The 13532-nt window shown below is 45.3% G+C and overlaps 1 protein-coding gene across 1 annotated transcript in view; it reads left to right on the top strand.

Moving 5' to 3' along the window:
• Positions 1-9291, top strand: part of ZNF532 (zinc finger protein 532) — an 84794-nt gene extending 75503 nt beyond the window's left edge. Inside the window, exons 6-8 of the mRNA XM_007935508.2 lie at positions 2265-2377; positions 5319-5466; positions 8797-9291. Of these exons, the coding sequence (XP_007933699.1) occupies positions 2265-2377; positions 5319-5466; positions 8797-9291 (756 nt within the window). The remainder of the gene's footprint in view (positions 1-2264; positions 2378-5318; positions 5467-8796) is intronic.
• Positions 9292-13532: the final 4241 nt, after the last annotated feature.

Here is a 13532-nt window from a genome sequence, read left to right as displayed (position 1 = left end):
AGACACACTCCCTAGAGAGAACAATCATGGGAGAAGGAAGGGCTGCTTATGCACAGGGAGACAGCTCAGGGGGCAGGAGAGTATGGAGGGATGGTCACTGGGAAGAGGTAACTATGGGGAAGAAGTGGGATGGGAGCTGTTGCATTGTGGTGAACTGTGGTCAATGACATAAGACAAAGTATATGTGAACTGCTGTATGGAAAGTGAATTTGCTCTGTAAATCTTCCCCCAAATCACAATAAATTATATAATTTTTTTAAAAAAAAGAACTTATTCCTACTTCAGCTTTATTTTCAGTAAGGGTACAATAAACTTATTCCATTCCCAAGGCTGATTTCTTTAATTTCCTTGTGATATGACATTATTTAGTTCTAGAGCATTAATATAATATGCATATAATACTCCAGAAAACAAAAAATTCACTGCCTTCGAGCCAGTCCTGATTCATAGTAACCCCTCCTTGGTTTTCCGAGGCAGTATCTCTACAGAAGTAGATTGCTCAGCCTTCCTTCCAAGGAGTGTCTGGTGGGTGTGAACCACCAGCCTTCTGGTTAACAGTCAAATGCCTTAGGCACGACGCCACCAGAGCTCCCATGTAATACCCAGATTTGTTTTAATGTTAAGCCACTAATAATACTTCAGAATTTCCTTATGAGGATACTTTGAGTTAAAAGAAATATGTGTCTCTAATTCATTTGGAGCAACAGAGGAAGGAGGAGAGAGTCAGGAATAGGAAGAGGATATGGGATATGTGGCTGATTACCTCCATGAACAGCTGCCTTTTTTGTCCCAAGACCAGAACTGGGTGGTGCCCAGCCACCATTACTGAACATTTTGATCGAAGATTCCTTAAAAGAATCCTGATCAAAAGGAGGAAAATGCAGAACAGACTTTCAAATTTTCATGGACTCTAGATGTTTGGGAGCCATGGAGGGTGGATGAACCCCTGAAACTATTGCTCTGAGGTCATCTTCAAACCCTAAACCAAAAGTATTCCCTGAAGTCTTCAGTAGTTTAGCTTAACTAGTAAGAAATGTCTGTCTTGAACTTTGAGCTCTTGGAATAACTACCCATATGAGATCAGATTGCAAGCAGGCAACTCAAAAGGTTAGAACCATAGGAAGCAGTGAGTAGATGCTAATGGATGAGAAACAACTCAGTAGAGGGTAGGGATGGCTGCACAACAGCACAGAGGCTGTTATCAGTGTCATGGAATTGAACACGTAGAAACGGTTGCGTTCGTGTATGTTTTGTTATATATATCTTCAACAGTAACAAAATTTAGAGGAAAAAAATGTGTTAGCTTAATTGGGAAACTTTTAAATATGAGAAAATAAGTTAGGCATACATATGTTAGGTCTTACTAATCTCTTGATAGCTTTCTCTCCCACTCTTTCTCCACCCCACCTCCAACGTATACCCACAAGGAACCTCCTTGAAGTGGTTTTCAAACTTTTGTGTTCTATTTAAAATAATTGGCCTTTTAGAAATTCTTCCCTTGTGTAATAAATAATTAGTAACCAAGGAGGAAATTTTAAAAAATGTTCAAAATGAGCCAGAGATTTAATTTAAAATGTGTAAGCACATGGGAGAAGGTGGTTTATTCTTTCTGGATACCATAATCAAGTCATGGCTTTATTTGGTATTTAATGAAGTGATATATTTCCATATATTATCTGTTTTTTTTTTTTTTTTTTTAATCTGTATTACATCTCTTTTGCAGATGTCATGTTTTCTCTTATTTCCAATACTTGGAGGTCTTACTGAATCAAAGCCTAAGTGTGTTTGAGAGAAAATCCGGTTCTTACTCTTGTATGAAGTCTGCCCTGTCCTCTGGAAAGCACCCTTGTGTGCTGTACCCCAGCCCTGCCCTCCATTTTTATTACAGTTCTCAGAGGATCTCCTAGTTTCGTTATTATATTGCTAAGTGATCCTGTCACTTGAAGCAGCTCTGGTGGCACAGTGGTTAAGGCATCTGGCGCTAACCAAAAGTTTGTCAGTTGAGACCCACCAGCCAGCTGCTCCATGAGAGAAAGATGATGAGGTCTGCCCTCATGTAAGGATTTACAGCCGTGGGAACCCCACGGGGGCAGTTCTGCTCTGTCCTGTAGGGTCACCATGAGTTGGAATCGACTCGACAAGCTGTGGGTTTTTTTTAGTGGGATTGGTTATTTAACTTAATTGTTGAGTGAGTTTTTCATTTTTAAAGTGTTTTCTGTTTTCATCCTCTTCAGCGACTTTTTCTCTCTTCTCTCCTCATAAAGCAAATGAAGAAACACCCCTGCCGCCAGTGTGACAAGTCTTTCAGTTCCTCTCACAGCTTGTGTCGCCATAATCGAATCAAGCACAAAGGCATTAGGAAAGTGTACGCCTGCTCGTAAGTTACAGCCGCTGAGTGGGAGGCGCAGTGAGACCATGACGCGGGGCGTCTGCGAGGCTTTTTCACGTTTGCCCATTGACCTTCCATTCCCAGTCTTCTCATAGCTTCCGGCCCAGATGTCTTCATTACATTCTGTTGTTTGGCATGTAGTTTGCTGATTGGATGGTAACTCTTAAATGTATGAAAATAAAAGGAAGGTGCCCCCACACACACATACACACCACCCTGTGCACATTCCTATGTTCTTACTTGTTACCTAGAGGTATGTATTTAACACTGAGCCTTAGGTGGAGGGGACTGACTGGCAGCTGTGTGGCTGCGTGCGGTGCCTTCTGGTCCCTACACACACGGTGACCTGCCCACACTCTCCTTGGCTGATTGATTTTTACTCAGTGGTTTGGAGGAGGCCTTGCTAGGCTGGGACTTAGATTCAGGCCTGGGCGGGGCTGCCCCTTGACTGTAGTCTTTGAGATAGGGCAGCTTTTTTCAGGGTACACCATTGGCTGAAAAACCAAATGGGAGAGACTGAAAGGGCCAACTCAGACCTCTGACCTCTCTGGATGGTCATGAGCCGAGGCACTTTGTGGATTAAGTCAGGATTTGTTACATTATAATAAGTGACAGATCTTTGTCACCCACTTAGCACTTAGCCAGAAGATAAGAACTATTAGTTACTCCCTGAAGTGAGTTGATAAATAATGTTACTTATTTTAAGGGACTTTTCATGAAAGAAAGGGAGCTGAAAAGACCCTGAAAATCCATAAGCAGTCTGCGGCTCGTGACCATGATGACGCAAGGTGATGTGTCGAGGCTCAGGAGGCCCAGGAAGTTGGGCCCTCAGTTACCGTGTACTGTGTCTTGACTGGTTATATTTCTTGGAGGAGGTTGTCTCTGCAGACTCTCCTTCACTGAAATTGAAGCTAGGAGTGATTTTGGGGGAAATAACATTTTATGAGTAAATTCTCTGTTGAGCCAAATTCAAAGGATCAGAGGATTAGGATGCCCTGGGCTCCTTCTGAAAGGAGCTCTGGTGGCGCAGTGGGTAAGACATGTGGCTGCTAACCAGAAGGTCAGAGGTTCAAAGCCACCAGCTGCTCCATGGGAAGATGAGGCAATCCATAAAGGTTTACAGCCCTGGACATCTTTGGGGGGTTGCTGTGAGTCAGAATCAACTTGATAGTCTTGGGGGGGTTGGTTTTGGGGATCTTTGGGGCTCCCTCTAATTAGAATGCAGACCCTGGGCTGAGAGGAAAGGGGAAGGAGCGTCTGGCCGGCAGACTCTTTCCTCTGGTCCCTGCGAAGTCACTGTTAAGATGTAAGATGTGAGCATTGTCCAGCTAATTTAGTGCCAGCAAAAACTCATCCCTGGGAGCATTTGGTCTTTGGTGCTGGCTCTAGCCACTGCCCCTGGAGAGAAGCTGTAATGTGAAATCATCAGGGTGTAGGGGACAGTTACCATCAAATCCCCAGGATCCTTTATGAAGGCAGCGAAGTCGGTTTGGAGTAAGACCGTAACAGAAGCGAGTGGTATTCTTTCTTTTTTAAAAAATAATATTGTGTTGTGTTTTCGGTGATAGTTTGCACAGAAGTTTTGGTTTCCATTCAGCAGTTTCTACACCAGGTATCCAGGGATGCTGGTCACAGTCTTCACAATGTGTGAGCCTTCTCATCGTCTCTGTCCTGGTGGTTCCGTTTCCGTGAATCTTGTTTCGCTGCCCCTTTATAGTGTCATCTTTGTTTTAAAGTAATCACTGACTGGTAGGTGAGTTTCAAGGAGCACAGCATTCCAGTGATATTCATTGTTTTTTGAGCCACTTTGTTATTTAGCTGCAGGGTGACCTCAGGGTCACCTTGGGTTCAAGGTTTGAAGAGAATCTCAGGGCAGTGGTCTTGAGGAATCTTCCAACTTCAACCCATCCAGTAGGTCTGATATTTTTGGTTATTTGTTTAGTGTTTTTAAGAATTTAAGGTTCTGTTCCACACTCACCCCCCCCCCCATTCTGTCATCTGTTGTGGCCATGATAAGAATGGTCGATAGTTGTAGCCAGGCACCATCTAGTTCTTCTGCTCTCAGGGTCGATGAGGCCATGGTTTGTGTGGACTGTTTGTCCTGTAGACTGATATGTTTCTTTGCAGTGATACTCTTGATGTCTGGCTTATAGCATACATACTCACCATGGTTGTTAACTTTTATGCCTGTTTTTTCCTGGTTTATTAAGAAAATAATAATTCATATTATCCAAAGAAACTAAACTCATGGTCCAAATGATCTTAATTTTTGTGTAAGTTTAAATGAAAACGTAAAGAAAATGAGCTGTTTGGGATATCTGTTCACAGTTCTCTGTATTTCAGTCTACTGAATAACCACACACCTTTGAGGACTGTGATTGTAAGTGTGCATGTTGGGTTTGTGCTCTGAGGAAGAATTTGACTGACTAGACAGTCTTCTCTTGGTTAGGCAGAGTGGACAGGAATAGGTCAGGTCAGCATGGGGAGTCCTGGCGGGGCTTTGTGCCTTCATATTAAAGGGCCTGTCATGTTGTAAATTTGGAGGGAACACTAACTCATTGTAAGGAAACCTTAAATCTATTGTTTTCCATTTTAACATGAAAGCTACCTACTACAATCACAAATTAAAGTAATACTTTAGGGCAAACCCTTGAAAAGAAGTATTGCTTCTGAAACAAGTTTGGCTGCCCTGTGAGGACACAGAAATGGACAATGGTTTACAAAAGCTGTAAAACTGTTTTCGCTAATTGGAGCCTATGCCTCAGAGCACAGTTGCTGTTTCGCTTGGGCCTTCGGTCTCCAGATGGATCATTGTGACTTCTCTGAGTGTCCCGTGGCTGGGGAGAAGCTCTCCCAGCAGCAGACGTAGGCCTCGGTGTGAGGTGGTTTTGTGGGCAGGCGGGTTACCTCTCTGTCTCCTGCCCCACAGGCACTGCCCAGACTCCAGGCGCACCTTTACCAAACGGTTGATGCTGGAGAAACACATCCAGCTCATGCATGGGATTAAGGACCCCGACTTAAAAGAGATGACGGAAGGCACCAACGAGGAGGAGACGGAGATAAAGGAGGACACCAAGGTCAGACCCTGCACATGTTCTCCTCATGGCGAAAGTGTATTGACTTGCTTTTTCCTTTTACACATGTGAACCTGTTCCCATTCAGATATGCTCAGTTTTGCACATCCTTAAAACTTCAGACTACAGATAAGGGTGAAATCACAATCTCCCTTGACACCCATTCTGACCCTTCATCTTTTCCTAAAAGGCAACCTTTATTAAGTGTCTTCTGTATCCTTCCAGAAAAAACTGCAAAGATCTACTTACATGTATAAATTTTGAATTTGTGCATTGATTTACAGAGGGAATGTTTAAGATTCCTTTTCACTGTCAACGTATTGTTCGGTATGTCTAAAACCAAACCAAGCCCATAGCTGTTGAGTTGATTTCTACTCATAATGACCCCATAGGACAGAGCAGAACTTCCCTGTAGGGTGTGCAAGGCCATAATCTTTACAGAGAAGCAGACTGCCACACCGTTCTCTCCCACAGAGTGGCTGGTGGGTTCCTGCTCCTGACCTTTCAGGGCCAGCCAAGCACTCTAACCATTGTACTGACAGGGCTCCTTTTGATTATTACAGGCATCTAGTAAAAATTATGAAGTGATTCTTTTTAACTTAGCTTTGAAATGATAAAACATAAAACTACATATTTGTGCTTTGTTTTTATATTGAGTGAACTTTATTCAGACAACAAGAAATATATTATGGCCTGTGTACAAGTGCTTGCGTGTGCCAAGTGCTGTCAGGGAATCAGAGAAGGCACTAGGCAGAAACATTAGGAGCCCCGCCTAGAATGTACTGGGATGTGGCACTCCGTGCTTTCCAGGAACGAACCACTGAGTAGAAGAAGCGACCAGAACACAAGTCAGATTAGTAAAGCCTTGAAGTACATCCTTTGCCACTTATGAAAGGGGGCATGACGAGCGTCCACACAGTGGTGGCATCTGCCCATGGTGGTGGCTGAGCGATGCCCTGCTAACAGGCAGAAACCACATGCCCTGGGGTTTGGGGGAAGGAAGTGTCACTTTGGCTTGAATTTTTGGAGTAAAAGTGAGGGGATTGGTTGTGGTAGAATTTACTTTTAGTTGCCACATTTCAGACTTCATTTTTAAGTATTTTTGTTCACACCCCCATAAGTGGACTTACCTTCTTGAGGATAATAAGAGTTTGGTCTTATTCTTGTTTTTTCACCACGAAGTTTGGGGCTGCCTGTTGAATAAATGGAAGCTCCAGGAATTGGGACTATAAACACGAATAAAACACCACAGAATGTGGCACGGATGTGGTAGAATTTAGCAAACTGGAAAGGAAGGAGGAGGGCATTTCCTCTGTGGAAGCAGTGTGGAGGGTGGGAGTGGGCTGGGAAGGGCATTGTGACCAGGTGGGAGCAGTCACTGGCCCAGCGTGCTGCCTGTGTGTGGGCCCTGGAGAACAGTAGGAGTGGTTGGGCCATGGCTCTGGGATGGGGATGTCTCCCTGGCTCCTGACTCTCTAAAGTTGTAAACAGTGTATGTGGTTGATTTTTAAGATGCCATCAATTATAAAGCATATCATTATTTTGTGTGCCACTAAGAGAGAAAAAGAGCTGCCAATTACAGTAAGCTGTGACAGGCCATCCATTGTAGGGGGTGTGCTATTCCAGAGATGTTTGAACGTGGGAAAATGAACACTGGATGAAATGTGCAGTTTTAAATCCTCAAAGGAGCCCCAGGCTTGGCTTTGCCATATCACACCAGTGAAACCCCTAGTCGGGGTGACCTTGCCCTCCCTCCACTGAATGGGGGTCTGTGTCCTCGTCCGACTTGATCCCTCGGCAGTATCTGGTGTAATCGCCCACTGCACTTGGAAACAGTGATCTCCAAAGCCATGAGCACACACACTCCAGGTTTCCCTTCTCTGCCTCTTCCTCCTCCACCTCACCTCGAAACCCTGGGATGGCCTCTGCTGGCAAAGTCCTCTTCCTGGTTCACAGCCAGTGTCAGAGAGGGCATGGCTTCCACAGCTCACTTAGAGGGAGGTACGGCTTTCCTAGTGGTACCCAGAAAACCTGTCCTCGTTGTCTCTGGCCTGAGTTGGATCACATGCCAGTTCTTGAGCCAGCGAAGAATGGTATTATCCTTAGGCCGATCAGAGCCCCTCTCGTAGCTTAAAGTAGTCAGTTTAGCTCAGGTGAAGCCTACGGCTACGTGGGCTGTGGTTGGATACCTGAGCCAGAGGAATGTTCTGAAGAACAGAAAAGAAGGAGCCAGCCAGGACCTTTGCACTCTTCTTGTGCTTGGGGTTCCCTTCCCCTGCGTCTTCTCAGGCTCCCTCCTCATCCCTTAGGTCCCAGCTTAAATGTCATCTTCCCAGATGGGTCTTCTTTGATCATTACCCTGTCTATAGGAGTCCTCCTGTACCCTTTCATTCCCACTACTCTGCAGTAACCTCATCTGCGCGACTGTCTGAGGGCCGGGAGCCCATCTCCTTACCCCATGGGTCACAGAAACTAGAGTGTTGGATCCTGAACAACTTTACACTTCACTTGAAATGGGTAGGTTAACAGAAATTGAAAATGTAAGCGGTATTTGATAAGCTCTCTTCTGTGTGTTGTGGTCTCTCCCTGAGGGAATTGGAGTTGTCACCACCTTACAGAGCTTCAGATGAATCTCCTAGTGTCCCTGTCTTAGTCACAGACAAAGCCAGAGTCCTGACATTATCTCTCCCACAAGGCTCTGGACAACTGCCCTTCTAGCTCCCAACTCATCTGCTACACTGTCCCTGGGCCTCGACTCCAGCCCCCCCCACCTCCCTGCTGTTCCTTTAGCACACAGGCTGGTTCCCGCCCTGCATACACAGCTTCCTTTCCCTGGAACGTGTTCTGCCTTGTAGCCACGTGGCTCATACCCTCACTGCATCAGCTCTCTGTTCCAAAGTGTCACCCAGGCTGCCCCTGACCATGTGCTATAACCCAACCCAACAACCCCACCCACCCCTCGTTGCTTTCCAGCCCCTCTCCCACCCCCTGCTTGGTTTGCTTTCCGGTGTCTGGCATGCCGTAAGTGCTAGCTGGTTGGTTTTTGCTTGTCCTGCTCCCTGGGACCATAAGTCTCATGAGGTCAGGGGCTTGGACATTCACTACTGAGCTCCACTGGCCAGAGCAGGAGCTCGGTTCATTTGTAGAGCGCAAGAGAGGTGGCTGGATGCTTCCGGTGGGCTGGAAAGCATACAAGGACTCAGAAACCAAGGTTCCAAAGCCGAGTGTGTATGCTTTCACAACAGCTCTCAAGTCAAGGAGAACTGGCCATTCATTCCCTAACTGTCCAGCCGAGGATTGTAATCTGTGCCCTTCGTCTTGTTTTTCTCCAAGGCCCCCAGTCCAAAGCGGAAGTTGGAGGAACCAGTCCTAGAGTTCAGACCGGCCCGAGGAGCCATCACTCAGCCGCTGAAAAAGCTGAAGATCAACGTCTTCAAGGTTCACAAGTGTGCTGTGTGTGGCTTCACCACGGAGAACCTCCTGCAGTTCCATGAACACATCCCACAGCACAAGTCCGACGGCTCCTCCTACCAGTGCCGGGAGTGTGGCCTCTGCTACACGTCCCATGTCTCGCTGTCCCGGCACCTCTTCATTGTGCACAAGCTGAAGGAACCTCAGCCAGCGTCCAAGCAGAACGGGGCTGGGGAGGACGGCCAGCAGGAGAACAAACCCAGCCCCGAGAACGACGCCTCAGACAGCGCGGTGTCCGACAGGAAGTGCAAAGTGTGCGCCAAAACTTTTGAAACGGAAGCTGCCTTAAATACTCACATGCGGACCCACGGCATGGCCTTCATCAAATCCAAAAGAATGAGTTCAGCGGAGAAATAGCCACCGACACTCCCCAAGGAAGATCCCTGTCCACATTGGAATACAAAAGACATTTTTGTTACAAAAAAGTTTGCAGTATAATAGAGTTAAGGGTACTGTGTAGGCTGTTGCAATATATTCTCCTTCAATGTTCCCTCTCCACCTCGTGGTATATAGCCTCGATAATAAGTATTAAAACAGTATTTGAGTTTAAAAGAGTTTGTATATATTTAAATGAATAACTTTTTATACTCTTTGTTACATGTTTGTATCAGTATTTAGTGGAAAATCTTTTGAGTCTTTTTTGGGGGGTTAGAATTTTTCTTTTTTGTACTGTTTTCTTTAACACAGAGTTCTTAGTCACAGAGGCAGTTCCTGAATTCAAATAAACCATTTTGTAATTTAAGAATTTGAATGGGTTAACTAATTACAGGCGAAGATAATGCCTTTTTTAGTGTTTTTAATTTTTAGAATTCACTACGTAAATTGTAGGTAATTGTGGGTCTCAAAACACTAGGAACTTTTAAGTGTCTTAGCACTACCCTCAGGGTGCCTACTCTGTGTGAGCATACCGGCACATCTGAGACTCAGGTGCACACCTAGGTGCACACCTGAGACGCAGCCCCACATAGGTGCATCATGGGTGTTTCAGGCCACGCCACACGGTGTTCAAAGCAGCCTTGCAAGTCGCTCCTTCCCAGTGATGGATGAAAGCAGAGTCCAGGATGGAATGTGGGTTTCCTTAATTCCATGTAGAGGAATGAGGAAAGAAGAGCATTGTAAGGGGGAAAAATAGGGGGGCTGGTGGTTTTCTGGGTCAGTTTGCAAGGCTGGTTTGAAGAGCACAAGGAGATAACTGTTACGAAAGGGCTGGGCTACTGTAAAAGTTACCAATAATGTAGTTAGATCAGTAGATTCATGTAGTCAGGTGTTTGTCATGTAATTTATTAACTGTTACAGAGACACAACTAAGAATACCAAGTATTTCTCTGGCTCTTGACAGGAAAGAAGAAAAAAAAATCACAGTTGACTTAACCCTTTGCTGTCTACAGAGTTGGCGTTTCCTGTTCCGGGTGCTACTGCCAAACGCCCTGGTACTTAAGAGCTGGGATGCACATCTTCAGCCACCGAATATCAATGCAGCAGCTGCAGTTGGCCGTTAGCTTAAGCACTGAGCCACCTGGCTTTCGTTCAGTCATTTCAATAAGTATATTTAATGTGGGTAGTTCAGCTTCATTGATGTGCAACACAGGTACTCTTCTGTCCCTTCCATTTGTAGTTCTCCGGGAGAGTTATATTTTTTTGTCTCTCTTTTTTTTTTTTTTTTTAATATCTTTTTTTTTTTTTTTTAATATCTTGTATTTATCCCTCAATGTGTTTTGTACTTTTTTTTAAAGAGATTCTTTTGTGTATATGTAGATATTTGCATGACAGACTGTGGTCAACGTTCAGTTCCTCACAAGTCTTGCTGCTCTCTGGTACTGCGCACTACTCCCATCCTAACTGTATGAGACACATTTCATATGTAAATAAACGTGGGGCATTTGGCCCTTGTGTGCTTCTGCGAGAGAGTTATTGATGGAGGGTCTCTGACATCTTCATGAAGTTTAGGAAATGATTAATTGCAGGACCAGGCTCCAGGATATTGCAAAATTCTTCACACTCAGAAAAATGGGAATTTGTTCTCGTGAGTGGTTAGCTTCTGTCACTTTCTCATTTATCCCATCAGTACGTTGGTATAACCAAGGGGGTGTGATTAAGTATTCCTCAACTTGAATTTCAATTGCTGTTACTTGTTCTATTTATATTTGTATTGCTCTAACTTGTATTCATAGCACTTTCATCTGTTTCTGAGTTTGAACCTTGCAATAAACCTGTGTGGTGGGCTGCACAGGTCTAATACCCTCCTTTTATGGTTGAAGCTGAGCTCAGATTCAATTCTCTGCCCAAATCCTCACGGCCGGTAAGTGGCCATGAGGGTCCGAACCCAGATATTTTAAGTCTAGTGCTCGCTCTATGTGTTTATGTACATATTGACAAATACTCATTTATTCAACAAATAAAAAGTATGTGCAAAACACGATACTAGACTTTTTGTTTTTGGCAATACAGCTTCTGTAACCAAAAAAACCCAAACTCACTGCCATCCAGTCGGAACCGACTCATAGTGACCCCTCCTTGGGTTTCTAAAGGGGTATCTCTGGGAAAGTAGATTGCCCCATCTTCCTTCTGAGGAGTGGTTGGTGGGTTTGAACCACTGGCCTTCAGGTTAGCAGTCAACATGCCTTAGGCACTATGCCACCAGAACTCCTCAGCTTCTGTTAGAGAACCTGAAAGTCTATCTCTTCTTAAATACCCAGAAGTGCTTGGAAATCTGTAATAAGTACCTATTAAAGGTCTGACGGAGTGCACGAGAGAATATGAGAATGCCCAGGGCCCGAGATGAAGAAACAAGTCAGTAGAAAATCACCATATGGTACTGTAGCCCTGGGGGAGCCTCCAGATGGTCTGAAGAGAAGTGGTGAACTGGAACATAGATCGTGAGGAAATGTAGCTAGAGTACAGCACAGAGCTAAGGGGTGGGCTGTGTGAAAGAAGGTGTGGAAGCAAAGAAGGACCAGGCGAAAGGAGCCCACTGGAGTTTAGTAGGCGTCCCATAAAGAGGAAATAGAATTGGGAAGGGACCACTCATCTGTCAGTGGAGGGCCTGCTTGCTTGGTGGAATGCTGAGCAGGTTTCAGCAGAGCGTCCGGACTGAGGAGGAAGAAAGGCCTGATGACCTAGTGCTGAGAGTCGGTGACAACCCGGTGGACCACAGTGGTTCAGGCCCAGTCAGGGCAACGGGGCAGTGGCTAACAGCAGCACCGGCGTGGGGGATTCTTAGTCATCACTGAGAGGCATGAATCCTCGGGTTCAGCATGAATGCTGGGCATGAATCCACACCTGCACTTGAAATCTATTGGTTACAGATGCTTGCTGTGGGCATTCGAGAAGGAAGATACCGTCAGAAAACTGGGGCATACTCTGCACTATTGGGAGGCCTGCTTATCTGTTGAGAGATGTGAGAGCTGAGGCTGGATGAGTAGGCTTGAGCAAGTTGTACAGAGCGGTGGTTGACAGCCAGGAGGGTTTGTCCTCTTTGGTAGGCAGAGGAGTCACTTGGATGGAGTGACCTGACTAGATTAAGTAGTGGAAGTGTTTAGGACGGATGGCAGGGCCATGCATCAGGACAGAGTAGGGTATGCTATGGGAACAACCCCAGTTCTTACTGGCTTACAACACTAAAGCTGCTTGCTCACATTTGGTGTCTATCGTGGGTTGGCTGGAGACATACCTCCATGGCCTGTCGTCCCATTACCCTACTATCACACATCCTGCAGGTTATTGTGGCACAGGAAAATGAGTAATTAAATTCTCTGTCCCAGAAGTGACACATCATTTCTGTCAACTCATGGGCCAGAATCAGTCATGTGGCCTCACTGATCACAAGGAGATCAGGAAATGGCATCCTACCACATGCCCAGAGGCAGAAACCTAGAAATACCTGAAAAGCGTAAATGACCATCACAGGAGGAAAGTTTGTATTGGTGCAGTGATGATCTAGCACAGTCTTCAGGACGTGGATGGGAGGACTTGACCAAGGATGGTGGGAAGTCTTGGAAGAGTTGTAATATTTCAGAAGTACAGCAGAAAGATTTCACACTGTGGGGTCCCTAGAAAGAAGGTAAGTCTAATCCGAAAGTTCAAACCTAGATGATTTCTTGAACAGACTTTTTGAGATACTTAGATTGCTTAAAGGGAAGCATGGAAGTCAAAATTAGAAGCTGGTTATGGGGAAGATGATGAACTTGAGCTGTAGGTATACATACAAGAGAGGTCTTTGTTTGGATGGGTGTGGTTGGTTGATTTTATTTTATCAATAATTGTGTGACAGCAATGCACAAAGAAGAATGCCACCAAGGTAATGTTGTTATGTGCCATCGGTTGCCAAGGCAGTATCACTACGAAAGTAGATTGCCCAACCTTCCTTCCGAGGAGCGGCTGATGGACAAGGTAATAAAGGCTTTCAAAAGGACAAAAAGGAGCAAATGAGCTTGGGCTATGGGACAGAAACCACGTTTTCCTCCCAAACACGTTTTCTGCCACATTCCTAACTCCTATTCCATGCAGTTTAGCATAGTGCCTAAAGCACTTGATTGCTAACCAGAAGCCTGGCGGTTCAAACCCACCAGCCACTCCTCGGAAGGAAGATGGGGCAATCT

Source organism: Orycteropus afer, unplaced genomic scaffold, assembly GCF_000298275.1.
Source record: "Orycteropus afer afer isolate SDZICR_OR568_19922 unplaced genomic scaffold, OryAfe1.0 scaffold00029, whole genome shotgun sequence".
NCBI classification, from domain to species: Eukaryota; Metazoa; Chordata; class Mammalia; order Tubulidentata; family Orycteropodidae; genus Orycteropus; species Orycteropus afer.
Note: the sequence above shows the minus strand (reverse complement) of the source record. Positions and strands in the feature narration are given on the sequence as shown.